The sequence below is a fragment of the Serinus canaria genome, chromosome 3 (genome assembly GCF_022539315.1).
Source record: "Serinus canaria isolate serCan28SL12 chromosome 3, serCan2020, whole genome shotgun sequence".
Lineage (NCBI taxonomy): Eukaryota > Metazoa > Chordata > Aves > Passeriformes > Fringillidae > Serinus > Serinus canaria.
The window spans coordinates 35,734,848-35,746,669 of NC_066316.1; the positions used below are offsets into that span (position 1 = coordinate 35,734,848).

The 11,822-nt window shown below is 44.3% G+C and overlaps 1 protein-coding gene across 3 annotated transcripts in view; it reads right to left on the reverse strand.

Moving 5' to 3' along the window:
- Nucleotides 1-6,164, reverse strand: part of PRKD3 (protein kinase D3) — a 44,091-nt gene extending 37,927 nt beyond the window's left edge. The window contains exons 1-2 of one of the 3 annotated variants that reach the window (XM_030235647.2): nucleotides 6,020-6,164; nucleotides 1,761-2,790 (exon numbers count right to left, since the gene is read on the reverse strand). In XM_030235647.2, coding sequence (XP_030091507.1) covers nucleotides 1,761-2,051 — 291 coding nt within the window. In that variant the 5' untranslated portion in view covers nucleotides 2,052-2,790; nucleotides 6,020-6,164. Of the gene's footprint in view, nucleotides 1-1,760; nucleotides 2,791-5,023; nucleotides 5,101-5,510; nucleotides 5,644-6,019 lie in introns of those variants that run through there. The other 2 variants (XM_030235646.2, XM_009091835.4) reach the window with 2 other exon arrangements.
- Nucleotides 6,165-11,822: the final 5,658 nt, after the last annotated feature.

The window sequence follows — 11,822 nt, forward strand, 5'->3', positions numbered from 1 at the left end:
CTGTTGATCTCAACAGTATAACCCAGCAGCTTCAAGGCTTGTAACTGGGAAAAAACAGCAACCATTCGTACGATTACCGACAAGAATGCAGTTTGCAATTTTCACATTAGGTATCCACTTATCCAAGAACATTGAACAGTCTTGCAAGAGTCACCAGATCTAAGAGAAAAAAAGTCAAGGCAGGACATACTGCTGTCAAATAGACAGTACAGGGAGAATACGGCCACTCATGCACTAGCTGCAAAACTACTTATGAAAGATGAATCCACCACACATGAGGTTGTTTCCTGATCAGTTTGCTGCCTGCAACATGTTTTCACTGAGCAGTCACTTTCTGGTAGCGTCAGCTGCAGGAGAGCAGAAACTGCAGCAAAGCCAGACAAAAAGGAAAACTGATCATGAAACCCTCATCAGTTTTGCAGTAGATTAGGCTTAGCATGTAAGAACTTTGAGCTATAAGAAGACCTCATGTTAAAATTTTAGCTGAGCCTGCCGAAAAAACAGAAAGGAAAAAAGAAAAATAAGCGTGAATGTACTTCTTTTCATCTTTCTTTAAGATAAAAGACAGGAAATATGCAGATGTAAAGAGAAGGAGCTGATAGAGAAAGAAAAAGCAGCCCCTAAAATGGCTGCATAAAGGTACACCTAACATGCATGGTACAGGAAAAAAAAGTTGACCCAAATAACTCATCTCTTCAGAAAGGAACTAACATACTGAATTATGTTTTGGAAGTTATTATGAAATTGGCTTGTTTGACAATCAGTCTGTAAAAATACAAAAAACATGAAATATCTTATATGAAAAATATGCCGTAAATTATGAGATGGGGAAAAAAGATACACAAGCATATACAAATAACATATAATGCACTTATGTTTTATCAGGCTATTAGGTGAAAAAAATATATAATAAAACTAACCAATGATAAATATCACAATTATCACAACAATGAAAGACATGGAGATAACTCCCTGACCTTGACGGAAAATAGCAATTATTTCTTACTTTATGAAATAATGTTAACTTCTATTCAAGCTGCTTCCTAGAATCTAACCTTCCTAACCTAAAGATGAAATTTTCATGCAAAATCAGCATGATCAGTGTTACTCCCTTCCTAGATATAGACAGCATTTACAACAGGGTAGCCAAGACACAATGGAAAAGTGTCCTAGGGTTCTTTCATTTCTCGGTCAACCCTCTCCTAACAGAAACTATATTGACATATAGGAGTAACACATGTATTCAGTATACAGAGAAACAATACTAGAACATTATTAGCTCTTTGGTGGGATCTTTAGTTATTAACTAGAAACAAAAAGAATAGATAGTATCAAGTTTGTGGTTCCTGTAATGCATGTCTGTAGCCACAACTGGTCCTGTCACAGCAGCTGGCTACACAGATCCAAGAATACTCCTCAACAGTAGTAAGCATAAACTAGTAAAAACCTAAGGTATCCGTGGGAATTGTTGAAAGGAAAAAAATGCCCATATTGTGAAAAGTCATTCATGCAGGAAATTTAGAACTACACATTCTTTTACTAGATTTCACAAGTGAGAAAGTAAGAGGAGAGTTTACTACTTTTGAATTAAAAGCTTCTCCCTTGAGAGCTACCAAAATTTCTTTCTGCATCATTGCAAATACCTAGCATAGATCTTTGTCACCATACCAAACTCTTGGCATATCTCAGTTGCTATTACTAAATAGCCTGTTAGCAAACAACTGTTGCCATCAGCAGAACATGGTAGCATTTTACCATACCTTCTGGTAAACTATTGAGCACACGAGGTCTTTAACAGCAGAGAGGGACAGGTCCTGAGCTTCAATGGTGACAGTCTCTCGAGTGAGACCAATCTGCAGAAGGAAGGAGATCCCATGCATAGAGCCTCGGGAGTTGGTGAGGCTCTGGGTACTGAAACTGCCATTGGAGAGTCGACTGGAGAGCCCCGACTGCGGACTTGAAGACAAAGTTGGGGTCTGTGGTGCAGCAGCATGACATGTAGGTGGGGAAAACTTCTGTAAGGATGGGGGAGAAGAGTCGTTTGCTGACATCTGACTTGCTTTACTCTGCCGAGATCTCCCTAGTAGTCAAATTCTAAGTGAAATACGTTGTTGGTTCTTGGTTTGAAATGAAAACAAGGATAATATAAGTTTCCCTTTCTTAGTTCAGTAAAATGCTCCTGACCAGTAAAATTTAAACTTCCCTTTCAATCGGTGCAAGCCAAAGAGTAAAATAATTACAGCTGCAAGTTACTTTAAATTAAAGGTTCTCTTTCTGTAGTTACAATCAGCTGATCAAAAGCAGATTGCCTGTCCTTTAGCACCACATTCAGACACAGAGGCTTACATTGAGGCCTCACAGAAAGACATCAGCTCTTCTGTTTTATACTTGTCCTTCATTTTTTATTAAAAAAACAAAAACTGGAGAAACAGATTGAAGTAGATGTTGATAACTCATTAAAAGTATCCTTGTTCACCTAGTTACACAGATCGTATCTCAAATGAAGACTCATCTTCATGCAGATAGCCTTTCACAATGAAAACAAAAGTGTATCCTTGAGCAACAACAGAAGTCCACGTAAGTGATGAATCTATTCCTCCTTCAGAAAGTCTTCTCTGAATTCACAGGACTTGGTGAACTTGAAGACCAATGAAGATATCCGATTTCATTTTTATAAAATATTTTAGCTCATGAAATGGAGGAGCAGAATGTCTGAAGACACAATCATATTAAATGTAATCTCTAGCATCACCCAGATAATCTCCAGTGTTTTGAAACATTGTACTCTGCCTGTAAGGGAAAAGATAAAGTTGTTATTTCACATGAAATGCATGAAGTCACACACCCATGTCACAACCACTCTACTTTCACGCAGCAGGACTCCAAGTCCTTTTACTCAAAGGAGTTAATAATAAAAAGTGTTTAACAACACTAAATGTGTTATATTAGAAGCATTTTGCACTTGTAAATTAAATTTTACTGCTTTCCCACTGTATGATACACAAGAAAAATCAGATCTAGCACTGACCAATATGTTACTACAACTTCTAATTAATGACAGCTTAGCAGAGCAAAGCCCTTAGCACTTCAGAGGAAAACAACAAAAAAGGTAGGGGAAGGGAGCAGTAGAACACAGCTCTGCTCTGTACATCTACATTGAGAAGCTGGTGGGTAGGGAAGGAAATTCATTAAATGCATAGAAATGTCAAAAAAAGTACAAGATAAAAATTCAAACTCTATGTGGCAGCATATCATTTTAATACTGTTACTCGAGAAAACTGAAGAATGACTTGCACAAACTCCAACTACAGCAGATATGCAGAGCCTACAATTGAGCATCGGTTGGTTCCTTTGGAAAAAAAAATTAAATTATTTAATAATACTCACACGTCTGATTAAAAAAGCAAGTCTGCTACAACCTTTGAAAATAACTAATTTCATGAGCATGGGCTTGAGATATTTGTTACACGATGCTGTGCTACCTGATTCAATATTTCATGAGCAGCTGAAATGCTTGAAAAGAATAATTTCAAGATTCCCCATGCAACTTCTGCCACAGGAAAAGTTTTCCATGGATGCAAAAGTGGTCCAAATACATAGATACCACATATTGCTAACAGTTTTTAAGGAGCATTGATCCATACAGGATACCAAAATCAGTAAGCTCAAATATTTTTTCCTTCCCTTATGTAAAAAAAAAAAAAACCAAAAAACAAACATACAAACAAACAAAAAAAAACCGAAAACACCACCAAACAAAAAAAACCCCCAAAATTTCTTGCAATGAAATTTCAGAAGAGAAATGCCACATCTTATTGCACACAGTAGAAGCTGTCCTTCCCAGAAATAAGGCTGATTGCTTAAAACAGTCCAATTAATACGCTATGCACGCCTGGTATTTACCAGTCAAATAGGTCAAACCCCACTGTCATTGCATTCTGAAAGGTAGATAAAGAAAGAGAGATACACAATTTGCAGTGCTGGAAGGAAAATAAGCTCTTGGTACTGTGACAAAATTTCCTAACGGGGTTCTGTAAGAGAGAACAAATTGATACATCTGGATTTTCAGCACAGTTATCTAGAGACTCTTGCCTTCAAATACAGAAGACTTGTTGGACCTGTAGCAACAACATCTGAAAAGAAACTTCAGCCTTAAAGAACATGCTAAATGATACAGATGAAAGCAATAAACAGGAAGAGTAAGGACAGCAACAGTAACATTTTAAGACCTTTCTCAAGAAAGCAGCTTCACAGTGCCTTCAAGTTTGCTTGAAGATGACTTGTTCTTGTTTTCTACCTACTGCTTTCCTCTCCCTCACCTCTCACAGATACCAGAGACAGCAAATATGAAGCCTTAGGGGTGGATTTGAATTACAAAAAACAATGCCTAACCAACATAATAGAGAACAAAAAAGCCTTATGATGTGAAAGAATTAATGAGTCTGCTAGGCAAGTTTAATTTAGACAGTGAAAACACCCTGTGAAAGCTCACCTACAACTGCCTAATTAGAACGCTAATTATATTTATCAAAGGCACGATGCATTTGCATTGTCAAATGGTACCATGTGTATTTGCATGCAAGCCTTTGAAAAAGTTTATTTTTGTTGCTTGGGAGGAAAGAATGGATCTTTCTATGAAAGGAAAACCATAGAAACTGTTCATTTTGCAGCGAGGATAGAGTTCTTCCGAACATCAAATCAAACAAGCATATGCTGAAACTGACATGCACTACAATATTGCACTACAACATTGCATTTTATTTATGCAAAGAAAACCCCATACCTCACAAAGCGGTGAGGAACAGGGGCAATGAAGGAGTCCCTCTGCCCCCTTCCCCTGCAGCCCAGCTCGCAGCCTGCGCTCGCCCAGAAGCGCTGTCCCTCCCGTTCTCGCTGCCCCCAAACCAAGCGTCTCCCGGGCAGCTTCTCCAACACCTGGCCCTTAGCCCGCCCCTCCGTCCCGATGCGAGGCGAGACGCGGACGTCGAGCCCCGCTCCAGGCGGCTCCACTCGCAGTTCTTACCCAGCAGGGGCCGTTCCCACCAGGAGGGACGGCAGCTCCCCGCCACGGATGCCGGGCGGGACCGGCGGGACGCGTCCTGCCTGCCGCGGGTCACGCAGCCCCGTCCGGGTTGGCGCTGGCAGCCGCCCGTCCCTCCCAGGTTTAAATCCCCGCTGCGCGACCCGCCCCCGCCGGCACCATCTCCGGAGATGATGTGGCCTCGGCCCGTCACCCCCACCCCGGGGCACCCAGGGCGGAGCTGCCGCCGCGGTGCTTTCCCACCTCGGGGGCCGGCGGGCGCTCCCCCGGGGCACGGCCCGTGCCGGGCTCGGCTGCCGCTCCCGCTGCCGCGGCAGGAACTTTTCGAGTCCGCCCCCGCCCTTCCCCGGCGCGGTGGCGGCAGCGGCCCCCACCCCCGTACACACATACACCCCCCCATGCACAGCGACGCCGGGGCGGTTCCCGCCCACAGTGGCGGCGGCGACGCCCCCGGTCCCGCCGCGCTCACCTGCGGCCCCGCTGCCCCGGGCCGGAGCGGCCACTCGCGCATCTCCAGCCCCGCGGCTCCCCACACACACACCAGAGCCGCCCGGGACGGGACGGGACCGCGCCGTGGGGGCTGCCGGGAGCTGTAGTCCCGCCACCGCGTCCTGCCGCTGGACGCCCGACTTGCGCGAACCACGAGCCCCGACGTGCCCCGCGCGGGCGGGGGGCTCAGCGCGCGCGGCGGCGCACGCGCAGGGCTCCCTGAAAGAGTTTCCGTTAGTTTTCTTCGGCCGTGGCGGGCGCTGCCCCCAGCCGCTACAGCGACGCGGGACGGGACGGAATAGGACGGGACGGAATAGGACGGCCCCGGCTGCGGGGCCTTGCGCTCCGAGCTGCAGCTGCCGCCCCGCCGCCGCCCTGGCGTCGCCTCGGCTCTCCAGCCCTGCCAAAGCCTGTGTCCGCGCCAGCTCGCACCCGCCGCCTGCGGTGCCAGCGCTTGCCGCGGGCAAACCCCCGCCCTGCCCGCCGTACCTGACAGTACTGCGGCTCCTTCCCCCCGCTCTCCGCCCCGCCCGGCCGGGGCAGCCACAGCCCATGTCTCGCTCCGCGCCGCTCCCGGTTCACCTTGCCGGGACAGGGGTGGCGCAGCGGCGCGGGGATGTCCCCTGGGCCGGGCAGGCCCTCCATCGCTGCACAGGAAATACTTGACCTAGTGTGTCACAGCATCGTGCTGGTCTTTTCCGTGGCCGCGCTGACCTGGGAGCTGGAAGTGGCTTTCAGCGTCTCCTGCTAGCCCCCACGGATGTGCGTGCAAGGACTCAGAAGTTCTCCAGGCCCTTTTCACTGCCCGTCTCCTGCTGCGTTTCAGCCCCCCCCCCCCCCCCCCCAATACTCTGATTCACCCAAATCTCATTTTCTGCCCTGCGTTAATGATGCCACTCTTGGCATCAGCAACAAATTTTTGCCGGCAAGATACTTGGGAAAAACAATGAGCTGAAGTACCAAATAAAACTGGTGCGAGGCAAAACTGCCTCTGTAACCTCCCTTCAGCCCAAGAGCTCCCTGTTGAGAGACAACCTGTAATCTTCCTTCTTGAATTTGGATTCAATTTCTGTGTACAAGTTTTAAAATAATATCCACTACGATAGGGAGTTGCTGAAGTTTAGGTTATATACCAGACCAAAAATGCCTTGAAAAGGCAAGCTGTCAAATTCAAAGGCTTCTAATCCTCAGCTCAGCAAGACACAGATGGAGAGGCAGATTATGCCTTGTCATTTACAGCTCTGTTTGTAACGTACGTTTCTCATTTCCTTCACCTTGTGCGCCTGAGGCCTGGCCCAAAAGCCATTGAAGCTGAGGGGAGCCTTTCCGCTTTCTGCACCCTATTTTGCATCAGACCTTTAGACAGTGCAGCTGATAGAGAGTGTAACCAGCTCTCTGCGCTGACTGGCGCCATTTTATTTGATAAATAATATGCCTGCAGCTTCTTGTAAGAATCTGGAAGTACTTTAAACTAAAAACGTAGCAGTTAATGGTTGATTCTGCTTTTAACTGGTTTTGAATGCCAAAAACCACCCTGGGACTTTTTAATGAAGGCTATTCCATGAATAGAGGATGTTCTTGCCAAAGCTCTGCAGCAGATAGCTGAGCAATCTTCGTTTCCTTTTTCCTCTAAAGTGGGACTCCCACACGCCACCACTGTAAACACAGAGCTTGCCTCCGTAAACATGATTTCTGATGCTTAGCACAGTGAGGAGTCACACTCTGCTGTATTTAAAGTGCAGCAAGCTTCTCACATTTTGAGTAGCAGCCCTAAAAATAGCTGTTTAGGGACAACACCAGATGGATGTGAGGTATTACCACAGCCGCTGGGCAACGATTATATTTCTTTGTAAAGAAGCTCAGCTTTATTCCATCCAATAGGGTTGGTGCCATTTAATTTGCTGCCCTAAGCTGTAATAGCTGCTTTTTCATAAATCAGAAGATGGATTAGTTAAAATCAATTTATTACAGAACGCAGGACAGCATCAGCCAAAATAAACCAAACTGCTGTAAGTACTTCTTTGGTGTTACTTTCTATTACACAAATATTGCTGAAGCATCCAAACCCTGTTCTGTTTGTAAAGATCTCTGTTGTAAAGATGAGTAAAACACATCTGAAAGCAGCTCTGCATTCAGTATCTGTGTATGGAGCAGCACACCCATCTGTGCACATGCACAGCTGACTCTGTGATTGCAGCATCATGACAGCATTAGCCCTGGCTGCAGTAATCGACAGGGCAAGCATTCTGGTTTGTTATTTTTATGACTACCATAATTAGTGATTTCCTGTGGATTTCATCAGTGTTCTTTTTTTTTTTTCTGAGCCCACATCATTCCCTCAGATGGTTAGTTTGCTTTCACAGCTCAGCTTTCCCTGATGAAACCAGCTGTGTTTTACAAATCACTCTCTTACATCTACAAGATACTAGGAAATGGGTGACTTTCATTGTATTTATTTGCTTTTATAAACAAAAAGCTGGTTTTCTGTATGGACCACAAGGGCTATATAAACAAACTGCATTTGGAACTGTTTTATAACTCTAAAAATGCATCAAGTCGTTCCAGTTTGAAAATAATACCACTAGCATTTGGTTATTTCATATCTGAAAATGGATACATTACGTATTCATTTCTATTCATCAATCTAATGTTTTGAATATTTTCAAATTCAAGGCAATGTCTTGGGAGAGTTTACTGGTGCATTTGCCTTAGAAATTCCACAAGCACATGCTGCCATGATTATCTTTCACTGCTTTTGACCCTGATGTTGCATAGCAAAGGCCCTCATTTAGGATTAGCAAGATCTGCAACAAATGTCTGCAAAAAGAGGAAGTAATATCTCTATAGACAATATGTAGAAATGCTTTTCCTTTTTTTTTTCCTTTTTTCTTTTTTTTATTCATTGTGTCTTTTCTCTCTCACTCTCTCAACTCAACCTCTCCCATAAAGGAACTAAAAAAAAAGTTAGGAGTTCAGGTTTGGTTTGGATAAAATCCTGAAATGTGGGTATGTCTATGAATTACCTCATCGTCTTGGTTTGAGCCCTTAGCTGAACTTTGTCCCAAAATCTACCTCCCAACAAACCAGGGAAAAGTTTAGTATAGACTTAAAAAACATAGAATTAAAATTTATCTTGGTATAAACATACATTTTTGAAATATTTTTATTAAACAAAATGCATATGCATATTTAAAATTCTAGGTAATTGAGTTTTGGAATTCACTTAACCCTCCCCTAGTTTAAGGAATGATCTCATGGATCCTTTAATCTATGGATCCCTTCATTCATATCATATATATAATTCTACTGTATCGGCTCCAAAATAAAATTATTTTCCTAAATAAGTGTTTAGGGTAAACCTAACACATTTCACACTTTCCACTTATTAAAGCTTTGTCTGAGATGGCATCAGCTCATGGAAACAGGGTCTCTGTAACCTGAATCACCAAGCAGGTTGCTTCCACAGCCTGATAAAGGCTGCTCCAAGCCCCATGGAGATGAGCAGTGGATGAGTTAACCAGGATGAGCAGTAGCAGCTCAAGCCCACAAGATGCACATGAGTGCCAGGGACCTGCAGGCCCCTGTGCTCCTCTGTGACCATCAGCCCCACCACCCTTTCCCTCTGGGCTGGAAGAGCTGCCTGTGGATTTCTGAGTCTGCAGCAGCCCAGGCTGCTGAGCACTGGATATCTCAGCGTGTTTCTGCTGCCGTACTGCTGTTGGCAAATCAGCCATAGTGGCTGAGGCTCAAAATTATAGAATCACGGAGTAGCTTGGGTTCCAAGGGACTTTAAAAACCATCTGTTCCAACCCCCCTGCTGTGGTCAGGGCCACCTTCCACTAGACTGGGTTGCTTGGAGCCCCATCCAGCCTTTTGGATTGGAAATGACCTTTTATTATGTGGATTCAAACCGCAGCAAACCACACTTCCTCTGCTCTCCCTGCCATGGACCTGCCAGTCGGGAGAGGCGAGCATTAAAACTGTATTTGTGACGGTGGAAAGTGCAGGAGTTCCCCCTCGGGAGAGAACTGGTGTGCATTAAAGCGCATTAAACCCGCAGCAGCGCCGGGCAGTGCATTTCTCCAGAGCTGATAGCCAAGGCAAGGACGGAGCCCGTGGCCTCAGCTTCCCAGGGGAGGTGCGACTGAAATGCTGAAGTGCTGGAGGGTCAGCAGAGGGAAAAGGCTTTGACGGAGGTGCATCGACTGTCCATCGGGACTTCAGTAGATGGCACTGTCACACCAACTGTCACTTCCTGGGTACAGGAAGGGACGATCATACTGTCACAGACTGCCTATGCTTTTCTTCAATTAAACTACCCTTTTTTCCCCCCTCTAGATGGTATCTGATTACATCTATTTGATTTCTCAGAGTAATAATGCAACCATTTGAAATGTATAGAATAGAACAGCTGACCACTGAGAAAATTGTTGACACATTTTCTATTAGGTGGTATGGAGCAAGACTAAATGACACATTTTTCCTTTATAAATCCCTGGAAAAACAAAATTTCCATCACTTCTGATTTTTTTAAAGTTTGCATATTTAAATAGTTATGTAATTCTGTTTTCAGCTGTGAGGCATTCTGATTTCTGTTACCTGGACTCTTTTTTGCTGTTGTTGTTCCCTCAGTCTTCTTTGTAGACATAGAACTTTATGGGGCGGTTATGAGAGGGGACATCTCCACTCCAAATTTTGAAAGTAATGCCCTTAAAAAAACCTGTTTGATCTCTCTACACATCTGGTCCAGCACTTATATTTTTATGTGTGTTTCCCATGTAGGTGATATTAACACTGCCTTAATCTGACTTTACACTAGCCAAATTTGTAATCTATCAAATAATTGTAACCCTCAGAGCAACCACAATCCTTTAGGGAAAAGCAGTGTTAGCTAGTCCTGACTCATATTTTCGTCAGATTTCTCCTGTAGCTATAGTATTTTTTTTTTTTCTGCTAAATTGTATGAGAACCCTGGCACATCACCCAGAAATTCTGTCCAGCATCTGGATTGTATAGGCAACCACAGGAAATCTTATGGAGGGGCAACAGATTCTTGTTCTGTTGTGTATTTCTGCTGGGATCACCATCATCTTGGTAGTGGGATTTAGAGTAATTGCCCGTGACTTGATCTCTGACATGCTGGGGCTTTTGTCTAAAAATCTGTCAACCTTGCTGATTTTTCTTGGTAATCAAAGATTGCTCATTTCTTTCTGTTAACCAGTGATTCAGCTCTGAATTTGGAACAATTTCCTAACAAAGCACTGTGTGGACTTTCAGACTGGGAAAAAAAAAAAAGACACCAATTTAAATTAACTCTTTGTTTTCCTATATATGAAAAAATTGGACACAGCCACATTCTGAGTATCAGCTAGAAGGATCTGTAGTAACAAGTAGATCTGTAGTATCACCACCAGAGATGTCATCTGTATGCTGGGTAGCAGATCCACCAGCTTTTCTAGGAAACCTGTGAAATCTGGGTCAACAATCTGCAAATCATAAATCACTCAATTTCTCCAACATCACTGTTACTTGCAAAGCTATAGTTACTAGGATGGGCTTTCCAGTACAAGACTGACAAGCAGGAAAATGATTACTCCTGCTGCTTCCCTCCTTCACCTCGTCTTTTTTTTTTTTTTCTTTTATTTTGTTTTGAGTTTGAGCCTGAATTTTAAGAAACATGTAAAAGTCGGAGATTTTAAATACAGTATCTGTGATGCAGAATAGTCAGATGTTTTCTACAACATTGTAGAGCAAGAACAGTGATGCAAAATCACCTAAAGAAGAGGACAAAAACTCAGAAACATGTCTCTTTGGTTAATTAATTTGAATTGGTATACTGCAAAATACCGCCTCACCGCAGATTTTGCTTCATTCTTAGTTGATAATATAAGTACAGAAATTAAAACGCCTGAAGAGTGGGTTTTCATTTTAGCAAGTATTGTTGTTTTAGGCCTAAAAAAGATCATAAGAAGAACTTATAAATTAATGAATTAAACCCCTTCGCAATTCGGTAGGTCTCTGCTCTCACATCCCTCAGGAGTACCCGCTCCGAGCTTCCATCAGCCACAGGCGCTGCTCCCGGCCGGCTCCCAGCGGGAGAGCGCGGCCCTCCCTCACGGCAGCGCCCGCAGCTCCCTCCGGTGCCCGAAGGCCGAGGGATCACGAGCTGCCCCTCGGAACACAAAACCAGCTTTCAGGAGAAAGCCGCAGGCTCCGGCTTTTCCCACGGTGGGAATCACGAGTGCCTGCCCGCCCTCGCTGCCGGCGGCCGGGTGAGGAGGGAGGGGAGGGG